The sequence below is a fragment of the Procambarus clarkii genome, chromosome 91 (genome assembly GCF_040958095.1).
Source record: "Procambarus clarkii isolate CNS0578487 chromosome 91, FALCON_Pclarkii_2.0, whole genome shotgun sequence".
Taxonomy (NCBI): Eukaryota; Metazoa; Arthropoda; class Malacostraca; order Decapoda; family Cambaridae; genus Procambarus; species Procambarus clarkii.
In genome coordinates, this window is record NC_091240.1 from 14,411,924 (window position 1) to 14,435,485 (window position 23,562).

General features: G+C 45.6%; 1 protein-coding gene across 2 annotated transcripts in view; it reads right to left on the reverse strand.

Moving 5' to 3' along the window:
* LOC123773871 (rabphilin-3A) overlaps positions 1-23,562 on the reverse strand; it is a 648,197-nt gene that overhangs the window by 95,814 nt on the left and 528,821 nt on the right. For both annotated transcript variants that reach the window (XM_069318825.1, XM_069318827.1), the window contains exon 7: positions 10,097-10,328. In XM_069318825.1, the coding sequence (XP_069174926.1) occupies positions 10,097-10,328 (232 nt within the window). The remainder of the gene's footprint in view (positions 1-10,096; positions 10,329-23,562) is intronic.

Here is a 23,562-nt window from a genome sequence, read left to right on the forward strand (position 1 = left end):
TACGGAGGAGAAGCTGTTACCCATGCAGCAGATCCCCCCCCCCCCTCTCCACGGCGCCGAAAGTCCCCAGTGGAAAGGTAAACGCCAATACGATTGGTTCCAGCACCGTCGCAGGAACTGTCAGAACGAGGTTGAAGGCGACAACGAACTGCCCGAGGGGGCTCCAGCTCCGGTGTTTACCTCAAAGTTGGGAAAAGAAGGCCTGTTTACTCATAAACACGACATTTTTCTCGTAAATGGCCTGTTTATGAATAAAGGCTCATATGACCTACTTATGAGTAAAGGATCCTATGAGTAATTGGTGTGAATTTCACTCTTCCTCAAGTCCGCAAGATTTTGCTGAAGTTCCCGGAATATTGCTGCCCTCGGGCTGATCAAAGGCTGTCCAAGATGGTAATCAATTCCATCTTTACGAGCAAAAGTTTTGGCCAACTCATCAGCTCTATCATGCATTCGGAGACCAATATGGGAAGGAATCCACAGGAGACAAACTCTGACTCCATCATTGATTATTTTATTATATCTACCTTCACCTAGTTGTGCTTGCTCAACAAGAAATCTAGATTGAGCTTTGGCTCTTTGGTCCCAGCTCTCAACTGTCAATCAACTGGTGTACAGATTCCTGAGCCTCCTGGACTCTATCAAATCTATATTTGAGACTGTGTATGGAGTCTGTCTCCACCACATCACTGCTTAACGAATTCAATTTTTTTTTTAATTTTGCCCCGAGGGGCGAGTGTATTGGGCAGCGCCATGAATTCCATTTGTTAACTACTCTGACACTGAAAAAATTCTTTCTAACGTCTCTGTGGCTCATCTGGGTACTAAATTTCCACCTGTGTCCCCTTGTTCGTGTCCCACCCGTGCTAAAGAGTTTGTCTTTGTCCACCCTGTCAATTCCCCTGAGAATTTTGTAGGTGGTTATCATGTCTCCCCTTACTCTTCTGTTTTCCAGGGACGTGATGTTCAGCTCTAGTAGCCTTTCCTCTTAGCTCATACCTCTCAGTTCCGGGACTAGTCTGGTGGTATCCCTCGGAATCTTCTCTAACTTTGTCTTGTGTCTAACTAGGTATGGACTCCAGGTCTTACATATGTGGTATATAGGGTCCTGAATGATTCCTTACACAAGTTTCTAAAGGCAGTTCTTATGTTGGCCAGTCTAGCATATGCCGCTGATGATATCCTTTTGATGTGGGCATCTGGGGACAGGTTCGGTGTGATATTAACCCCAGATCTTTCTCTCTATTTGACTCTTGCAAGATTTCACCTCCCAGAAGATACCTTCTGTTCAGCCTTCTGCTCCCTTCGCCTAATTTCATTACTTTACACTTTCCTAAGTTGAACTCTAGCAGCCATTTTCTAGACCATTCCTCCAGTTTATCCAGGTCATCCTGTAGTCTCTGTCTATCTTCATCCGTCTTGATTCTTCTCATAATTTTTGCATCATCAGCAAACATTGAGAGGAACGAGTCTATACCCTCCGGAAGATCGTTTACATATATTAGAAACAGGATGGGTCCAAATACTGAGCCCTGTTAGACTCCGCTGGTGACATCTCGCCACTCTGATGTCTCCCCCCTCACAGTTACTCGCTGTTTTCTGTTGCTTAGATACTCCCTTATCCACGGGAGCACCTTACCCTTTACTCCTGCCTGTTGCTCCAACTTTTGTAACAGCCTTTTATGGGGTACTGTGTCAAAGGCTGTCTGACAATCCCAAAAAATGCGGTCTGCCCACCCTTCTCTTTCTTGCCTGATTTTTGCTGCTTGGTCATAGAATTCTATTAAACCTGTGAGGCACGATTTATCATCTCTGAACCCATGCTGGTGGTGTGTTACAAAGCTATTTCCTTCCAGATGCTCTACGAGCCTTTTCCTCACGATCTTCTCCATCACCTTGCATGGTATAGAAGTTAAGGAAACTGGCCTGTAGTTCAGTGCCTCTTGCCTGTCACCCTTTTTGTATATTGGGACTACATTAGCTGTCTTTCAGCTTTCCGATAGGTTTCCTATTTCCAGTGACCTGTTATACACCATAGAGAGTGGCACACTTAGTGCTTCTGCACCTTCTTTTAGTATCCACAGTGAGATTCTGCCAGGCCCAACAGCCTTTGTCACATTCAGCTCCAGCAGAAACCTTTTGACCTCGTCACTGGTGAGGTCAAAATCCTCCAAGGTTGCTTGGTTTGCCTCCTCCTCATTTAGTGCAGGGGCTTTCTCCTTGTTCTATTGTGAAGACCTCCTGGTACCTCTTGTTGAGTTCTTCACACATATCCTTGTCATTCTATGTGTATCTGTTCTCCCCTTTTCTCAGTTACATCACTTGTTCCTTCACTGCTGTTTTTCCTCCTGATGTGGCCATGGAGTAGTTTTGTTTGGGTCTTAGCTTAACTCGCGATGTCATTTTCATACTGTCTCTCTCTGCTTCCCTCCTCACTCTGAGGTACTCATTTCTGGCCCTCTGGTATATCTCCCTGCTCTCTGGTGTTCTGTTATTCCTGTAGTTTCTCCATGTTCTTTTACTCAGTTGTTTTGCTACTTTACATTCCTGATTGAACCATGGATTCTTCTGTTCCTTTTCATTTTCTCCTTTCGGGCTGGGATAAAACTGTCTGCAGCTTTCTGTAACGTCTGGGTGACATAGTCCATCGTATCCTATACAGTCTTTTATCTGAGTTCTGTTTCCCATTGCATTCCCATTAGGAAGTGCCTCATCTCGTCATATTTTCCCCTTCGGTAATTTAGTCTTTTTCCTTCCAACCCCATCCTTGGATAGGTTATCCCTACCTCTAACAGATACTCAAATGTCAATACACTGTGATCACTCATTCCTATGGGGCTTCAAATTTGACTTTTCTTATGTCTGACTCACTCAAGGTGAATATCAGGTCTAGTCTAGCTGGTTTATCATTGTTTCTCATTCTTGTGGGTTCCTTGACATGCTGGCTCAGAAAGGTACTTGTTGTCACTTCCAGGAGTTTAGATCTCCATGTATCTGCACCTCCATGTGGGTCCCCATTCTCCCAGTTTATCTTTCCATGGTTGAAATCGCCCATGATTACGAATCTGGGTCCATTCCTGCAGGCAACAGAAGCTGCTCTCTCTATTATATTATTGGTTGCCTGTTGGTCCTAAGGAAGTCCTGTCTGGATCTTATGTCCTTTAATAGAGGGGTTGTAAATGACTGCTACTATTATCATTGTCACAGTTCTTGTTATATAATCTCTGAATCCATCACAGCCCAAAATTTCCAGCTCATCTAAACTCCAGTCCTTCCTTATCAGCAGGGCCACTCCTCCTCCTCCTCTCCCTTCTCTTTCATTACTATATAGTATTCCTATGGAAACACAGCATTTGTTATGACTCTTGACAATTTTGTTTCTGTGAGTCCTATTACATCTGGGTTTTCTTCCTGTGCCCTTTCCGCCCATTCACTTGCTTTATTGGTAATCCCATCGATGTTTGAGTACATTACCTTGAAGCTCACTTTCCTATATCCATTTTTGCCCCCCCCCCCTTCCCCACTAATGTATGAAGCCGTTCCATGGGCAGGGGCTACTTGGGGAGGCTCATCCTCCTGTGGGGTAGTTACCAAGGGTTCAGGGAGAGGTGGGGTTTGGATGGAAGGCTTAGATCTTGCCCAGGCCTGCTTGGGACAGTAAAAAGTCCTGTGGATGGAGGGGCAGGGAGTGCTCGTCGTGAGGGCACACCCTCCTGTGGTGTAGTTAACAGGGGTTTGGGGGGCGGTGGGGTGGGGGATGGAGGGCTTAGGTCTTGCCCGGGTCTGCATGGGAAAGAAAGAAGACCAGAGAATGGGGAAGCAGGGGGTACTCGGGGTAAGGGGGGAGGGAGGATTTGGGTGGTATGGTGGTCATTGTGTCGGGGCAAGGGAGGGTCTGTGCTTGGGATGGGGAGGGGGTGCTCCTCCGGCATGGTGGGTTGGGTTCTTGCAGTCCTCTCTGGGGTTAATGAATTGGTGGATTGGGGTTTCCCACTCCCTTCTGGGATTACTGGGTTGGAGGCTGAGGTTCCCTGGCTCCCTTCCCTCAACCTGTGCCATTTCCTTGCATCTGCTGCCTGTATTGTCTCATCATTGGTCATGTCCCTCTGAAGAAATACCTCTCTGTAATTCCTTACATTTTTTCAGTTTGCTTTTCTTTACTAGGTTGTCCTCTTTGATTGCCTCGTTCCTGAATACTACCTTACTCAATCGATTTTTGTCTTTGTTGTATTGGCCAATCTGGAAAAACTTTTCTATATCTTGTTCAGCCACTTCCATTACTATCTCCTTTAGTATCCCTGATACTGCATCTTTGTCCTTAGCCCTCCATTCTTCCTGCTTAGAACCTTCTTTTTTCCTAATACCTACCACGCCTACAGCTCTTTTTCTTTCCATTAGCTGGCATGTGCATCTAGCTGCCTCCCATGAAGTTACTGCTTTCCTTGCGACTTCCTTGACTGTAGCCAAGGCTTCTGGGCACTTCCTCAGTATTTCAGCAAAGGTAGCCCCCATTGTAGAGTTCCCTGCCATTACTACATTCTCTGCTACCTGGGGGTTGGTTGCCTGGGTCAGAGTCTGAGGAAGGCTTGTTTTTAGTTTTTTATCTCCTTTTACACTGCACTTAGTTCCATCTGCAGTTTATGTATGGTTCCCTCATGTCTTTCAATTTCCCAGTGATTTCCCTCCATGCACGAGCAGTCATCTCCATGTATGACTCGCCCTGTTTCTCTCCTCCAACTATGTTCTGTTTTCCTACCAACATGCTTGACCCCCTTTTTGTTCCCTAGAGTTAATGTTAGTCTACAAAGATCAGAGAAATGAAGAGAAAGAGAGGAGGGATGGTAAGGGGGGGGAGACAGAGAGAGGGGAGGATATAGGGGGGGGGGGAGGTGGAAGGAGATGAGATGGTGTGTGAGTGTGTGTGAGTGTGCATGTGCGCATATGAGTGGGCGTGTATGTGTGTTTATGTGAGTGTGTGTGTGTGTGGGTGCACGTCTGAATGGGCGTGTATGTGTGTGTTAATGTGAGAGTGTGTGTAATTTAATGTGTAATTTCCTAAGTGTAGTTTACAGGGTGAGAGCTGTGCTCGTGGTGTCCCGTCTTCCCAGCACTCTTAGTCATATAAGAGAAATTTGATATTCAGTACTATCTTGAGGTTATCTTGAGATGATTCCGGAGCTTAGCGTCCCCGCGGCCCGGTCCTCGACCAGGCCTTCTTTTTGTTACACACCCCCAGGAAGCAGCCCGTAGCACCTGTCTAACTCCCAGGTACCTATTTACTGCTAGGTGAACAGGGGCATCAGGGTGACAGAAACTCTGCCTTATTGTTTCCGCTTCCACCGGGGATCGAACCCGGAACGCTAGGACCTTGAAACCCGAGCATTGTCCACTCAGCTGTCAGGCCTCTTTTTTTTTAAAACTCGAGCCCTTATATACCACAAATTTGCAGAAACACACAAGGAATATTTAACACAGAAACTCTTTCCCCTATGAGAGAATTGAACTCAGGCTAACCCGGTGGCAAGCCAGCACAATGCACCACGCAGATCGTTAAGAACTCAGGCTAACCCGGTGGCAAGCCAGCACAATGCACCACGCAGATCGTTAAGAACTCAGGCTAACCCGGTGGCAAGCCAGTACAATGCACCACGCAGATCGTTAAGAACTCAGGCTAACCCGGTGGCAAGCCAGCACAATGCACCACGCAGATCGTTAAAAACTCAGGCTAACCCGGTGGCAAGCCAGCACAATGCACCACGCAGATCGTTAAAAACTCAGGCTAACCCGGTGGCAAGCCAGCACAATGCACCACGCAGATCGTTAAGAACTCAGGCTAACCCGGTGGCAAGCCAGTACAATGCACCACGCAGATCGTTAAGAACTCAGGCTAACCCGGTGGCAAGCCAGTACAATGCACCACGCAGATCGTTAAGAACTGAGGCTAACCCGGTGGCAAGCCAGTACAATGCACCACGCAGATCGTTAAGAACTGAGGCTAACCCGGTGGCAAGCCAGTACAATGCACCACGCAGATCGTTAAGAACTCAGGCTAACCCGGTGGCAAGCCAGTACAATGCACCACGCAGATCGTTAAGAACTCAGGCTAACCCGGTGGCAAGCCAGTACAATGCACCACGCAGATCGTTAAGAACTCAGGCTAACCCGGTGGCAAGCCAGTACAATGCACCACGCAGATCGTTAAGAACTCAGGCTAACCCGGTGGCAAGCCAGTACAATGCACCACGCAGATCGTTAAGAACTCAGGCTAACCCGGCGGCAAGCCAGTACAATGCCCCACGCAGATCGTTAAAAACAAAGTATTGGGAATTGGGTGGCTTTTCCGCGAAACCCAGTCCCCTAATGACGCTATTGGGGCGAACGCACACGTTATATTTAACAAACAAAACACTTCCTCTATAAGAGAATCGAACCTGGGCCAACCAGGTGGCTGGCCAGTGTGCTGACCAATAGACCTCCAGCAGATCACTAAAATGTCCCTATACACACATTATGTGTAGGGAGGTGAGTATTTATGTGTATATGTTGCGTGGGGTGTGTGGGATTGTGGGAGAGAGAGGTATATGGGATATGGGAGTGGTATGAGATGTGGGAGAGAGAGGTATGTGGGATATGGGAGTGGTATGAGATATGGGGGAGTGTTTTGGGAGAGTGAGAGTAGAGATGGTCTCAAGACCCATGTCTCAGAGGTGCCAAAAACTTCCTACCCTGAATGAGCCAATTGAGATTTCTAAACATAGATGAAATATTGATGAAAGTTATATTTTAACTCGCTCCGTACACCGGCTCGTTGACTTAGAAAGCAGTAGCTAACTGCCAAGCCTTCCCAATCATCCAGGCGAGTAATGGATTGTTGTCCTTACGACCAGGGTCGTCGAGAATCCAATTTTGATCATCAGGTTTCCACTTGGTGTCCTCGCTGGTGTTGCCACAAGGACTCGATCTCTTTATCTTATCTAACGCAATAAAAATTCACTACGAGAAGCTGATCAACGTGTCGCTGTACACTGCATGGGACCAAAACTATGTTTAGGTCTCTATGTCACTTAAATATCCCGGGATACTGGCAATGAAATCACGGTCCACGCTGACACTGTCTGGCTTCAGACACAAGCACACAAAGACAGGGAAAGGTGCAGAGAACAAAAAGATGTCCTGAGTAATACTCAGAAAGCTAATTTTATCATTCCTATGATTGGAGGTAATACATATTTTTCAAAACACGTGTTTTGACAAGCCTTCTCTATATTTTATATAATATTTGTATACTTTAAGTATGAATGCCATCCGAGACTGTTTCCTCAAAATATAATTTTTATTAAGGCAATAAACTGTTTATGTAACAATTATTATAAAACTTCATGGTATACAAATATTTTTTAATATATTAGACACATTTTTTATATACAAAATATGATGATAATATAAATATGTTTATACTTAATGACAATATAGATATGTTTATTTTTATCATATAAATATATATTTTTGCGAGATAGTTGCTCAGGCGAGGAACAGGAAACCGGCTTGCTGTCCTTTTTTAGGGGTAGGATCGGAATTTAAGAAAATGGGAACTATGGCGGGGGTTAATCCGTACAAAAATGGAATCCCCCAAAATAACTCTATTCTTGCTCTAATTGTTTTTATATATGAATAGTACTGAGGGTTCTTTATTCTGAGGAAATAAACTAGGTGGAGCCTCATTTTTTTTTATTGGGAGGCGTCTTTGCATAAAACACACACACATGCTCTGTTATTAAAACACTGTTTATACACAACTAACAACCAAGCTGTTCCAAACACCGTTATTTTATTGTTTGCTTCACTATAGGCATGATTCATGTGGTAACATACAACAATAAGTCAGGAACGCCATGCACATATATACTTGGTCATAGGTGTGATACCCCAAGGCTCAACTAGGTGAGCACGGGTAGGTAAGCCCCAGTGACGTGGTACCTACCAACACATTTACAGTCCATGGAAGATGACAAGGGGCCAGATTCACGAAAGCACTTACGCAAACACTTATCAACCTGTACATCTTTTCTCAATCTTTGGCGGCTTTGTTTACAATTATTAAACAGTTAATGAGCTCCGAAGCACCAGCAGGCTGTTTATAACAATACCGACAGTTGAATGGCAAGTTTTCATGCTTGTAAACTGTTTAATAAATGTTATCAAAGCCGTCAAAGATTGAGGAAAGATGTACACGTTCGTAAGTGCTTGCGTAAGTGCTTTCGTGAATCTGGCCCAAAGAATTACAGAAAATGGAACTACGGTGAGTATACCCTAAACTATTCAGTCGCGGCTCTTCAAGTTACACCAATCTTTTTCAACTTTCGAGTCCCAATGCATTAACTTCATCCATCCAAGACCAATGGAACACAAGAACATGGTGCAAGGAACATCGCAACATGCAACAAACGTCCCTGCAATGTCACACAATCCCCTGCAAACACGACTAAATGACAACTTATACCCACGAACTAACATGTCACACAATTCATGCACTTTTTGGCCCCCAGTGGTCACAGGGGGTGGGGGGGGGGGGGGGTTGGTGGCACTGTATAATCAATGACAAAATCAATTTGTAATTTGTCTCTTATTATCGTACTAAGACCTCTATAACCTGCTTATGAGTAAAGGCTCCTATGACCTGCTTATAAGTAAAGGCTCCTATGACCTGCTTATAAGTAAAGGCTCCTATGACCTGCTTATGAGTAAAGGCTCCTATGACCTGCTTATGAGTAAAGGCTCCTATGACCTGCTTATGAGTAAAGGCTCCTATGACCTGCTTATGAGTAAAGGCTCCTATGACCTGCTTATAAGTAAAGGCTCCTATGACCTGCTTATGAGTAAAGGCTCCTATGACCTGCTTATAAGTAAAGGCTCCTATGACCTGCTTATGAGTAAAGGCTCCTATGACCTGCTTATGAGTAAAGGCTCCTATGACCTGCTTATAAGTAAAGGCTCCTATGACCTGCTTATGAGTAAAGGCTCCTATGACCTGCTTATGAGTAAAGGCTCCTATGACCTGCTTATAAGTAAAGGCTCCTATGACCTGCTTATAAGTAAAGGCTCCTATGACCTGCTTATAAGTAAAGGCTCCTATGACCTGCTTATGAGTAAAGGTTTCTATGACCTGCTTATAAGTAAAGGCTCCTATGACCTGCTTATAAGTAAAGGCTCCTATGACCTGCTTATAAGTAAAGGCTCCTATGACCTGCTTATAAGTAAAGGCTCCTATGACCTACTTATAAGTAAAGGCTCCTATGACCTGCTTATAAGTAAAGGCTCCTATGACCTGCTTATGAGTAAAGGCTCCTATGACCTGCTTATGAGTAAAGGCTCTTATGACCTGCTTATAAGTAAAGGCTCCTATGACCTGCTTATAAGTAAAGGCTCCTATGACCTGCTTATAAGTAAAGGCTCCTATGACCTGCTTATAAGTAAAGGCTCCTATGACCTGCTTATGAGTAAAGGCTCCTATGACCTGCTTATAAGTAAAGGCTCCTATGACCTGCTTATAAGTAAAGGCTCCTATGACCTGCTTATAGGTAAAGGTTCCTATGACCTGCTTATGAGTAAAGGCTCCTATGACCTGCTTATAAGTAAAGGTTCCTATGACCTGTTTATGAGTAAAGGCTCCTATGACCTGCTTATAAGTAAAGGCTCCTATGACCTGCTTATAAGTAAAGGCTCCTATGACCTGCTTATAAGTAAAGGCTCCTATGACCTGCTTATGAGTAAAGGCTCCTAAGACCTGTTTATAAGTTTAAGCTGCGACGTGTCAGTGTATGCAGATGACGCCAGGCTGGCAAGGAAGATAAGGGAAGCAGAAGACTGCAAAGTGCTTCAATATGTGGCAGGAATCGTGGGGAAAATGGATTTTGTAATTCGGATTTGACAATGGGTTGTAGAAGCCAAGTCCATTAACAATTTCAACATCAGCTTGGATAGGAAGTTGGGTTATAACTCATTGCACATTATAACTGGCACGTAGAATCGGGGTACCAAGAGCTTAAGTTCAATCTTGCAGTCAAAAATAGGATAAATACAGACATAGATGACTGACCTGAGGAGGGGAGAGGGTGACCTATCGATGGCCTGGTCCCGTCGGAGCTCCGTGCGGGGGCTGAGCTGGTGCGGGGAGGGGCTGAGCTGGTGCGGGGAGGGGCTGAGCTGGTGCGGGGAGGGGCTGAGCTGGTGTGGGGAGGGGCTGTAGTACGGGGAGAGGAGCAGCGACCCAACCTCACCCCCACCACTCTCGCGGCTCGAGGCGCGGCTCAGGTCACGCTGGGTCACGGCTGAAAGGACGACAACAGGTGGCGTAAGTACACACATGGTAATTATTACTGTAATATATACACGTGGGTAGAAGAGTTCTTACATGTGTTAGCAGGCTTTATTTTCCCTCCTGTGGGGCAGGTTCTACAAGTGTGGTCCTGGAACACTTTGCTTCCCTCCCTCCGTCCAACTGTTTTCTGTCAAGTGTGTCTATTTCACTGGTACTCTCGTGATCTATATGGCTGTGTGTTGATGTCAATATGTGTCTTATGTCTGTCTAACTTATGTCTTTGTAGCTGTGTTTGATAACCATCTCCATCATTATTTTTTTATTTATATAAGAGCTGTACCCGGCCACGTGGTGCTGTGGCTCAGCAACGCATGTGCATTGCTGAGCCACAGCAACCTTCCCTGTCCCCCAGTCCTCCCCACCATTCCCCACTCCACTGACCCCTCGTCCTCCCCGCCATCTCCCACTTCCACGTCTCCTCGTCCTCTCTACCACTAACCATCTTCTCCTCCTCCCCACCATCCCCCACTCCCCTGTCCCCTTGTCCTTCCCTCCATTCTCCATTCCCCCTCCCCTCATCCCCACCATCCCCAACTCCTCCGTCCCCCTCATCCTCCCCACCATTGCCCCCTCCCCTATTCGCTTGCCCTCCCCACCATCCCTCACTCCCGTCCCCTCATCCTCCCCACCATTGCCCCCTCCCCTATTCGCTTGCCCTCCCCACCATCTCTCACTCCCGTCCCCTGGTCCTCCCCACCATTCCTCACTCCCTCGTCCTATGCATTCCCAAATGATCTGATGTTCCCATCCAAAAATTGGGAACATCAAGTGATCCAATGTTCCCATCACTGAAATATATGAAAAACAATTAAAAAACAAATGAAAAGCAATTAAAAAAACAACTATACTCACGAAATGAACAGTATGGTAAAAACACAACTCAATTCTAATGCAATGTCAAACAAAATAATTAAACCAAAATGAAAATAAATCAAAATCTATGAAAAATCAATTTATCAGTGCAAATGGAAACATTGAAATGGAATCGTAACATATTTAGTATAGTGTGTGTTGCTCTTACGTGCAACAGATGGCGCTGTTTTCCAAAAAAAACATGTTTTACCATCACAGATGTGGCATCTATACTTATACTTACAAAATGGATGTATGGTAAACAACACGGGTCAATTCCAACAAAAATGTCACACAAAAAATTAAATCAAAATTAAAATAAATCGAAATCTATGAAAAATCTATTTATCAGTGCAAACGGAAACAATGAAATGGAATTGTAACATTTTTAATATAGTGTGTGTTGCTATTACGTACAACAGATGGCGCTGTATTTAAAAAAAAACGAATGTTTTTACCTGTCACAGGTGCGGCATCTATATAGTAGGTATGAATAAAAACACGTGCATATTCGAATGGAACGTTGTGTTAAAATTTCAAAGCAATCGGTGAACTTTCGGCGATTACAGTGTGTGTTGTTCTTATGTACAAGAGATGGCGCTGTTTTTCAAAAAGCATGTTTTTTCCTGTTATAGGTGAAGCACGTATATAGTAGGTATATAAAAGCATGCGCCTATTCGAAACAACGTTGTTTCATTGAATTTCAAAGCAGTCGGTAAAGAGGTTTTGAAGATTTCCCTCACATGAAAAACACAGTTTTTCAATAAAAGCAAGTTTCTCCTGTCACAGACGTGACATCTATATAGTATGTATATAAAAACCCCGCTCAGATGCGAAGGGAATGTTGTGTGAAAATTTCAAAGCAATCAAAGCAAAGCGAAACGCTTTGCGTAATAGTGGCTTTAGGCATTGTATGTACTAGCTCTTATCTATAAAGCCAACAAACTTTGTAAAATCTCTTTATGTGTGTACCTTTGCCTAAATAAAAATTATTATTATTATTATTATTATCAGTGAAGAACTTTCGGAGATTAGCGATTTTGAACAAACGAACATTTCCATTTTTATTTATATAGATAATGAGTAAACTATTAGCAAATTTATATTGACATTATATTTGCCATATAAAGAGCCTCTGTTATAACAAAGAAAAATAGCGAATTATGTTCGTTTTATGATAAATATTACATACATACTTTAGCATTCATAATAATATAATTTAATAAACCAGGTTCGGTTTATCCAGGTGCAGGGACCATTTAAGCTTGTTTGCATTTGTGTTGCTCACGTGGCCCTCACCAAGTGAGGTGATTCGATGACATATCTATGCTCAAGTTAACCACCGAGCGTTTTGTCCACGGGAGACATCTCCCGTCACGCAGGGTGCAGTCGCACCTCCACAGATCTCCAGTATCAGCTCTTGATACTGGTAATGGCTCAAAAGGGCCGCCACTTACGGGCTATTCATGCCCGTGCCACCTTTTGGGTGGCTTAATCTTCATCAATCAATCACCGAGCGTTGTCGGATGTTGGGTACATAACCAAGGGAACACCCATTGCTTAAGAGGAATTGTTCATAAGACAATTTGAGTTAACGTAAGATATATTTGGGTTAATTATTTTCCAAGTTACAGCTGTTTTGGTAGGTCACGGGATTTGGGGCCAAGCAGCAACTTCAGGCGAAGTCAGATAGTGTTGTAGGAATTCCGGGAGGGCTGAAGGCTTGCATTTAAGTACTGTCTGTTGCAAATTATCTATCAGTTGGACAGGTAATTAAAGATTCACGGAAGTCAAGGTAATTAACTTCGAGCAGGGTTGATCGACTCACACGAAGGCTGATTCAATTATTGTTGCAGTAACGAAATGTTTGTTATTAATATCTGTCAGTTGGACAGGTAATTTGATTGACTCTTGTGAGAGTAAAGTCGTTGTTAAGTAACGTAGACGTAGCGATTAGTTATCGGTCCGTGGGATAGTGATCTGCTCACCTGAGTTCATTGGGGTATGGAAGACCTCAGAGGGAATTCATTTCATTGAGGTATAATTATTGAGCCAGTGTGAAAGGCAACATATTTGTGTATAATTAATTATTAATCTTCGAGATAGTAATTAATTGCTCAAGGTAGTCAAGGGTGATTGCCGTCCTCTTAGCGCTTTGGACTGTAGTAAACTATCAAGTGGGCGATAGTAACTGATAACATAACTCGTGCCGGGATTATTCAGCTGTCCGTAGTAAAGAGATTAATGGGGATTACTCACTGAACGCTCGATGGGTAGTGTTTGTGTAATTCCGAGTTATGAGTGACAGTTGTACAGTTTGACTTGTCTGTGGGATACAATATTAAGTTAACATGTTATTATTAATATTAATGTAATCAATTAGTCATTGATTGTTGATTGTTCAAGAGGCGAAGTGTTAACATAAGGATTTAATTAACTCTCAAACCGCTAGGGGGTCCAAATGGCCTTAACACTCGCAGGCGCAACAAAAAAAAATCCAAAAAATTCTTTCGTCTTATAAAAGTGTTCATTTTTGTTCCCTGATCACAGAATAAATAACAAAAAAATGTGGCATATTTTAGCCGCAATAGGGTAGGGAAGTAAGTAAGTAATTATCAAAAGAAGGCACCAAACCGGGAAGGCTATGTAGCACCATCAAATACGCAAAATAATCAGAGGGCGCTAAATATCACCAAGGATGCCAATACGAGAACAAAAACGCATAAGGCGAACGATATCAAAAGTATCCGAGTCACCAAGAATTCTATCGAGGGACAGGTGACCGTGAGGGGCGGTCGGAAAGCAAGACATACGCTCGTCCTGGAAGTCAGGACATTCAAGAAGGACATGCACGACCGTAAGAGGGACAATGCAACTAGGACAATAAGGAGCAGGGCGGCGCTCCATCAAGTGACCATGGGTTAAGCGAGTATGGCCAATACGCAACCTCGCCAGAGCTGTTTCCCACCGCCGGTTACGGTGGAAGGAGGACTGCCACGAGGAAACACAACATTTAAGAGTACGTAGCTTGTTACCAGTAACAGACAACCAAGAAGCCTGCCAACGGGTAAGGACTGAGGAATGGATAACCGGGTAAAAGTCGGAATACGGAATGCCCTTACGAGAGATGGGACAAGAGCGGACAGCTTCCTTGGCGGCAGCATCCGCACGCTCATTTAAAGACACACCAATATGGCTGGGAACCCAACAAAACTCAACCGACTTAAATTTACTATGAACGAGAAACAGCCAATGCTGGATCTCGACAACCACTGGATGAACTGGATTAAAGGACCCGAGAGCCATGAGGGCACTACGAGAGTCAACAACAACTACAAAGGAAGACTGACAACGAGAAAGTAGGAGACGAAGAGCATAGAGAATAGCATAAAGTTCCGCTGTAAAGATGCTAGCCTCCGGAGGCAAGCGACACATATAAGTGCGATCAGGAAAAACAACAGAGTAGCCAACACCGTCCGCTGACTTAGACCCATCGGTGAAGACAGAAACGGAGCGGGAGTGAGAAGAAAAGTGCTCGAGGAAAAGGCGTTTTAGAACCGCAGGAGGGGTAAAAGCTTTAGTGATACGGGTCAAGGAAGTACAAAACCGCGGAAGAGGGACCCTCCACGGGGGCAAAGAAGGAACAACACGAGGAGAAACATCAGAAATACGAACGGAAAGAGAATCCTGCAGGAGAGATAACCGGACAGAAAGAGGGAGGTGGTGAAGAGGAACAGGAACCGCAGGAGGGGTAAAAGTTAAAGCACGACAGAGGCGAGAGGAAGGATGTTGCAAGGACCGCGCAAGATAGCGAAGACAGTAGCGATCACGGCGGTCCTGGAGAGACAGGAAGCCAGTGTCAACATACAAGCTAAGGACGGGAGTCGAACGAAAGGCACCAGAACTGAGGCGCAACCCAGTATGGTGCAAAGCATCAAGACGGCGAAGAGTAGAAGGAGAAGCAGACGAGTAAGCAGGGCAACCATAATCGAGCTTAGACAGGACGAGAGAAGAATGTAAAGCAAGGAGAGTGCGCCTATCTGCCCCCCAAGAAGTATGGGACAAGACCCGAAGGAGGGTAAGGGCCTTAGAGCACTCAACACGGAGGTAAGAGATATGGGGAGACCAAGACAAACGAGTGTCAAGGAATAACCCCAAAAGCTTCGCGGAATCTTTGTATTCAAGGGGATGACCATAAAGTGACAAAGAGGGACGAAGAACAACCCGTTTCCGCGTAAATGTCATGGCACAAGTCTTAGAAGTAGAGAACTTGAAGCCATGATCAGTGGCCCAAGACGACACGGCATCAATTGCAAGTTGAAGCCGGCGTTGAAGGAGAGGCGAATCATCACCCTGACAACAAAGGGTAAGATCATCGACATAGAGAGCGGAGAAGACACCAGAAGGAAGAGAGGAAAGAAGACCATTGAGGGCAACCAGAAAAAGAGTAGTGCTCAGAACACTACCCTGGGGCACACCTTCATATTGCTGAAAAGAGGGAGAGAGAGCGGTACCAAGGCGCACCCGAAAGGAACGACGAGAGAGGAAGCTGCGGAGAAAGAGAGGGAGATGACCACGAAGGCCAAAAGAATGAAGTTGAGATAGGATATGATAACGCCAAGTGGTGTCGTAAGCCTTTTCCAGGTCAAAAAGGACGGCAACAACGGAGGTCTTCGCAGCAAAAGCAGTACGAATATAGACCTCCAAGTTCACCAGGACATCTGTCGTGCTGCGGCACTTGCGGAAACCAAATTGAGAAGGGGAGAGGAGGTGATGGTGTTCCAGGAACCACATCAGACGAACGTTAACCATACGTTCAAAAAGTTTGCAGACACAACTTGTGAGAGCAATAGGGCGAAAGTCCTTAGGGGAAGTACCCAGAGACCCCGGTTTGCGAACAGGGAGGACAACGGCATCGAGCCAGTCCTCAGGGACTGACGACGACTCCCAGATCCGATTATACAGACTCAGTAAATACTGAGACGTGCTCGGAGGGAGATGGCGAAGCATCTCATAATGAATACCATCGGAGCCCGCCGCCGTAGAACCGCAGAGGGCCAGAGCAGAACGAAGTTCAGAGAGAGAGAAGGGATCATTATAGGGAAGCTGAAGATGAGTGCAGAAATCTAAAGGACGAGACTCAAGGATAGGTTTACGAAGAAGGAAAGATTGGGGAAGATGAAGACCAGAGCTAACAGAAGAAAAGTGGGAACCCAGTTCGGAAGCGACCTGCAACGGGTCCGCCACAAGAGTATCATGGAGGTGAAGGACCGGTGAAACATCGGGAACGAACTTACCCGCTATCTTGCGGATACGCTTCCAGATCTGGGCCAGAGGGGTTTCGGACGTAATTGTTGAGACATAAGATGCCCAACATTCACGTTTAGCCGTACGGATGGCCCTACGGGCCACCGCACTCGCTTTCCGAAAGAAAAGAAAAGAATCGGTCGTCTGCCTACGGCGGTGCCTCTTCCAGGCTGCACGCTTACAGCGGACAGCCCGAGCACAGTCCGCATTCCACCAGGGAACGCACTTCCGTGGACCCCGAGAGGAAGAGCGAGGAATAGAGCGGAGGGCAGCGTTGAAGACAGTGTCATGAAAAAGGAGGAGAGCGCGAGAGAGAGGCAGAAGGGAGAGGTCAGAGAGAGCAGCACTGAGGGTAAATAGGGTCCAGTCTGCCTTAGCAAACTGCCACCTAGGGAAAGAGAGGGAAGGGCGAAAAGAGAAAAAGGAAACAAGGATGGGGAAATGATCACTTCCATGGAGGTCATCAAGAACCTGCCACGTGAAATCCAAGTAAAGAGAAGAAGAGCAGAGAGAAAGATCAAGACAAGAAAGGGCGCGAGTCCGAGAGTCCAAATGAGTGGGCTCACCAGAATTCAGAAGAGACAGGGAAGAAGATAGGAGAAACGGCTCAAGGAGGCGACCCCGGGTATTCGTCAGAACGTCACCCCAAAGAGAATGACGACAATTGAAGTCACCCAGCAGGAGCACAGGCTCCGGCAAGGAGTCTAGGAGGTGTTTCAAATCAGGAAGAGAGAGCGGGACACTCGGGGGGAGATAAATGGAACAAACTGTGTACCATTTCCCCACAAAGATACGAGCAGCAGAACAATGGAGAGGCGAAGGAAAAAGTAAAGGAACAAAGGGAACATCTGCACGAATCAAGAGAGCAGAAGAATTAGAAGCCCCAGCAATGGCTGGGGGGGGGGAGAGAAAGGAATAGCCACGAAAACGACCAGGACGAGCACCAAGCATTGGCTCCTGGAGACAGACACAAAGGGGCGAAAACCGCGAAATCAGAAGTTGGAGTTCGAGGAAATTGGCGTAATAACCTCGAACGTTCCATTGAAGAATGGACAACGACGGGAAGAGAAAGGACAAAAACAGAGAACAAGGAAGAAACAAAGGCGAAAGAGCAACAGAGCACGTTAAAGAATATCAGGGTCGGGATCAGGGACAGCAAAGTCAGGGTTAGGGGGCATGGGTAAACTGAGCAAAGACGGAGGGAAGGAAACGGGAGAACAGATCAGAGGTGGGCGGGCGGGGTCCGGAGGAGGAGGAGGAAGAGGAGGAGACAACGGAGAGGAGCAGTCAAGGACAGCAGTAGGAAGAGGGGGAGTAGAAAGAGGGGAGCGCACCCCAGCAAGAGCAGCAACCGAAAGGGAAGCAGGGGCCAAAGAAACCTCCATAGCAGGAACAGGGGGCGCAACCACTGAAACGGGAGGGGAAGGAGCAACAGAGCCAGAAGTAGGAGCTAAGGAAGAAAGCGAAGCCTTCTTACCCGCCGGGGAAGAGGAAGGAGAGGAGCCAGGCTTACGCTTCTGACTTAAAGAGACAGGTGTCCCAGCAACTACGTACCGGGCAACGGATTCCAGTGTCTCAACAGGAGAAGCCGAACGAGAGCACACACGACGGCCGTTAGGAGAGCGATGGACATCCGCCTGCACCGACAGGCGGCGGGGAGAGCCGATAGATGGAGGCAGAGGATGGGAAGGAGGATCGGAGGGGGACGAGGAAGAAGACACAGGAGACATGACAGACCGGGTCGAAAGAAGGGGAACCCCAGACAGAGGACCAGGAGGGGGACCCCTCGGGAAAGAACTCAAAGGAACAGAGGAGGGGGCAGTGGGCGTATCAGGGTCCAAGGCCCGGAAACGGTTGAGAGTCTGAGGAAGGGGGGAAGGACGAGGAGAGGAAGAGCTCAACACGCGAGCATAAGAGATGTTAGTATAAGGCGGGAGCCGGCGAACCTGGCGCCTCGCCTCAGGAAAAGACAAACGCTCCCGGTGCTTCAGGTTAAGGACGGCCGCCTCAAGCTTGTAATGGACACAGGCACGGGAAAACGTAGGATGGGCCTCACCGCAGTTGAGGCAGCGAGCTTGGGGAGAAGTGCACTCCGACTTAGAGTGACCTTCACTCCCACACAAAGGACAGAGAGAGACAGTCCCAGAGCAGCGGAGGGCACCATGCCCAAACCTCCAGCACTTATTACAAAGTCGAGGAGAAGGAATATACTCCTGGACAGAGCACCTAGCACCAGCAAGAATGACAGAGGATGGAAGGGTCCTACCATCAAAGGTGATCTTCACAACACGAAGGGGTTGACGGCGACGACCACGAGGGGGACGAGTAAACGAGTCAACCTGGAGGACAGAATGGCCTTGGGCATCAAGGATATGCCGAATATCATCGTGGCAATCCTGCAGATTCCGAACACCGGTTGCAACATGGGGTGGGAGGAGAATAGTGCCAACACTGGAATTCACCTGAACGTTCTTGGAGACCCGAACAGGGATCTCGCCAAGGCAAGATAAGGCAGCCAAGCGGGAAGCCGCATCCTGAGAAGGAGCAGCAACGACACGTGTACCGAGACGAGTGGGGTTGAAAGTAACACACGCATCCACGGAATCTACAAGATGCCGATGGAGGGAGAAATCGTCAGGAGGCGCAGAATCAAGAGGGAGGAGATCAAAGTATTTGGCCCATGAAGCAGGACCAAACAAGGCCTGATACGCATCAGCACGGGAAGGAATCGAGCGAGTGCGGTTGGGGCGCGAACGGCGTTGAGAACCCCTAGAGAGAGAGGGGTCAAAAGGCGCAGTAGTCACAACGAAAGACTTAGCCACACCAGGGGACGAAGTGGTCACCACCGGGGGCTGGAGGCTCGACCCAACCTCAGAGGAGGGAGGGGAGCTGGGGGAAGAAGTCAGGACGGTCAAAGGAGGAGCAAGGTCGGGGCCCAACGCAGCGGGAGCTACAGAGCCTGGTCTTCCAATACAGGCCGACTCGGGGGCTTGGTCGCCCACCCCACGAGCCTGAGAGGGTACAACGGAAACATTCAACGACATAGAGACGAAAAGTGACAAATTCATCCACGAATGTGCCCCCATACCCACCATGGAGCCACAATTAGAGGCAGGACTCCCAACAGGAAGCTATCGCTGATCATGCCGGGGCCCCCTAGGGGTGCGTCGTGAGTATACGCCCCACAAACGCCACCTTAAGAACCGTCAGTCCGTCGAGATCGGGTTCAGCGACGAAAGGGGGATTGACAATAAAAGGTTCCCCTCGCTCGAGACGTCGGGTACTACAGTTCTACGGGTGCAAGAGTATGCCTCCTCAAGCACCCGGGCGTCAAAATAGAAGAAGTCCAAAGAAAGAATCCAAAACAAGCAAAAGGTCGGCAGGAAACGACAAGCAGATAGGAGAAGAGGGGGGAGAAAAACGAAACATAAGGAAAAGGAAAAGCGATCCGGCACAATTGGAGAAGACAGCAGCAGGAGTGCAAGGCCAGAAAAGGACAGGACTGCCCAACGGAGCATCACACTCCGGCAGCCGTCCACCAAGCCCCCTCACGTCGCCAACGGGCCGGAAGGGGAGGGGGAATAGGGTAGGGAAGTCTGCCAAAAAAGGGGCGTTGACAGAGCCTTCGCCAGACGAGGTCTACTCCGCTGAAGCTGTCGGACGGCAGTTGCCTCAAATATATTATTCCCTAATTATTTCAATGTCTCTGATTGATTTTTTTCTTATTTTTTTCAGTAATATTATTCAATAGAGTGAACTGTGATATATTTATATAATAAAATGTGTGAACCATTGCTGTACTCAAAATTATGGTGTGCATATTAGTGATTAAATTATTATGTTCATAAAACAATAAATAAATAGTTTTGTTGTTATTACGCTATATACACAGGTTATATATAAGTATCTGCAGGTTTTGCTAAGCATAACGAACCACTAAGTTGGTATTGTGAGTCAAAATGAAAAGAGGAGTGACCGCCACACACCAGCCAGCCACTCGCTCCCTCAACAACACCTCACTCGCCCTCATTCTCCTCCCATAATACTGTTTTTAAATTTATTCACTATACACAGACGTTATATATAAGTATTTACATGTTTTGTTTACCATAACTGTACATCTAAGCTTGTATAGTGAGTAAAGGCACAAAGACGTAGCTACTAACACAGGTAGCTGGTGGCGGCCGCCGTCAAGGCCAGACGCACTAATATTTCTCCTCCAACAATACTGTTTGTGGTGTTATTACGCTATGTAAACACATTATATATAAGTGTCTACCCGTTTTATTTACAATACCTGTACAAATAAGTTGGTATGGTGTCCAAAGACCATAGTGGCCACCAGTAAACAACGTAAGTCGTGCAGACGACGCACCTCCTTCACCAAAATGGCAGCTCCCAACCTACTCCTATTGCTGTTATTACACTCTATACACACGTTATATATAAGTATCTACATTTGCGTTCACCATAGCGAACCACTAAGCTGGTATGGTGAGTACAGTCAGTAAAAGGTGGCCACACACAGAAGACGACGCCACCACCCTCCCTTCCACAGCATTACTCCTCCCTCCATGGAGAACAGCGCTAAATATCACCACAATCCTGCTATTATCAGAATCCGGGTCAGTTTTATCACAGTCAGGGGTCTTCTGTAATACTATCATCGGTAAATAATAGCATGAACATATATATTATGGCATTTGTAGGCGATGCTGTGGTCACAAGCTGAACAGTGGTGCTGTGAGCTCGTGCTGCGTGCCTCAGCCTTGGTGGCTCGCTCAGTACTGAAGCTCTCACACCCAAGAATGTTGGCCTGGATTTTTTTTCTAGGTGGCATCTGGCAACTATCAGTCGTGGCTGCACTATAGCTGCCCCTATCCCAGGCGGGCGTTTAAATTATAGTGCTAGACACGAAATCATATATATATGACATGCGCGGTTTCGGTATTGTCACTGAAATATTTTATATATGATTTGTGCAGTTTAAGGGTTAAGGAGGGTTGCTAGAGTTGCCAGTAACCCCATTAGTCATTGTAATGTCATTGATAGGCTACTAGTTTGATTGCATTGCAACTGCTACCGCAGGGAAGAGCTGCATTTAGCGCAAAGTAACATATAGGAGGTTACAGGAGACTCGTCTCATAACGTACCTTGTTGTTGATGCATTAGTGATAATAGATTAATATGTTTTGCTTGATTGCATTCCCTGTGAACATTCAGTATGTTCAAGTTATTTATTTATGCAGCACAACACGATTGCAGGAAGGATCCTGTAGTTTTACTCATGGCTGGTGTCTAGCTGCCGTAAAGGTGTCGCAGGAAGAATTTTGAGTAACGTCAGTGATACTTTTCGTTGCTGTAGTAGTTAGTACTTTGTTGAATAAACTGTGTTGTTATGTTGAATGCTGTCTTTCATTACACCCCACACATTATCGATTTACACATGTTCCTACCATGTTGCCTGAAATTATTATTGCTATTCATTTGAGACTGCTTCATGAGCTTAGAGCTGAATTCATAGCACCACACAACAAAATAATACATTGTGAGAACCCGGGACCTACTTGTTAGATTCGCTTCCCAAGACCATTTCAAAGTAATACCTCTGTGTCCATCTAGCTATTATCCAATATCCACATGTGTTTTTCTAGCATCAATCCCACCAAACCAGATCTAACCTAACACGGCTAAGGCCAAATTTAACCAAATTTAATCCAATTTCTACCAAATTTGGCCCAATTTATCCAAATTTAATCCAATTTCCACCAAATTTACCTGAGTTCACTGTATCATAGCACAGCCAAAGCCCAATTTGTCCCCAAGTTTCACCTATTCCTCTCCGTGGTGTATTGGTAAGACTCTCGCCTGGTGATATGAGAGCGCTTTGTCCTGGGATCGCATCCTGGCCGGGGACAGCATTGCCCTGGTCCTAACCTCTGATACTAAGATCTTGGTTCAATATATGCATCTTAATCGTAGAATACAACCATCCCATTCCAACCTATCCTCTATTACCTTGGGGGGTTAATGGTCATGCTTCTCTACATCAGTTCAACCACAACCCAACCTCATATTCATGAATCTGAACTTCATTTTTACACATATTCTTAGGAAAAAGTGATAAGATTCACTATACATCATTAAATAATAAAATTTTCCTTAACCTAGCTCATAACTGGGGACTTTATACGCCCCCCCCTTTTCCTCGAAATTCGGGTAAATTAGGGCCAAATTTGGGTTAAATTAGGGATAAATTTGGGTTAAATTAGGGTAACATGAAAATATATTCCTACTTTAATTTCCATAATTTACAAAACAATTTGAGGAAAGGGGAAGGGGTATATTTAGCATGAATGCACTAACGTATGTATGTAATCTATATAAATAAAAATGGAAATTTTCGTTTGTTCAAAATCACTTATCTCTGAAAGTTCTTCACTTGAAATTTTCACACAACATTCCATTCGCATCCGAGCAGAATTTTATATACATACTATATAGATGTCACGTCTGTGAAAGGAAAAAAAACATGCTTTTTTGAAAAACTGTGTTTCTCATGTGAGGGAAATGTTCGAAACCTCTTTACCAATTGCTTTGAAATTTTGATACAACGTTGCATTCGAATAGGTGCGTGTTTTTATATACCCACTATATACATGCCTCATCTGTGACAGGAAAAAAACTAGTTTTTTTTTTTTTTTTTTTTTTTAAACAGCACCATCTGTTGGACACAAGAGCAGCACACACTGTAATCTTCGAAAGTTCTTCACCGATTGCTTTTGTGGGAAAATCCTAGCAGTTTTTATTCTTTTTCTTTTTAAAAATACTCAAATATTTACTTTAATTTTTATTTTTTTTACTTGAATATTATATTGTTATTATTTCATTATTTTTAAATTAAACTTCAATAGTGAATTATTGTTCTAAGGTAGTTCTTAGTTAGTGGACTGTATATTCTGATTCAGCTCCTAGAACTTATCACACACAGTTAGGGGGGGGGGGGCAATTTGTAGCTTAAACCA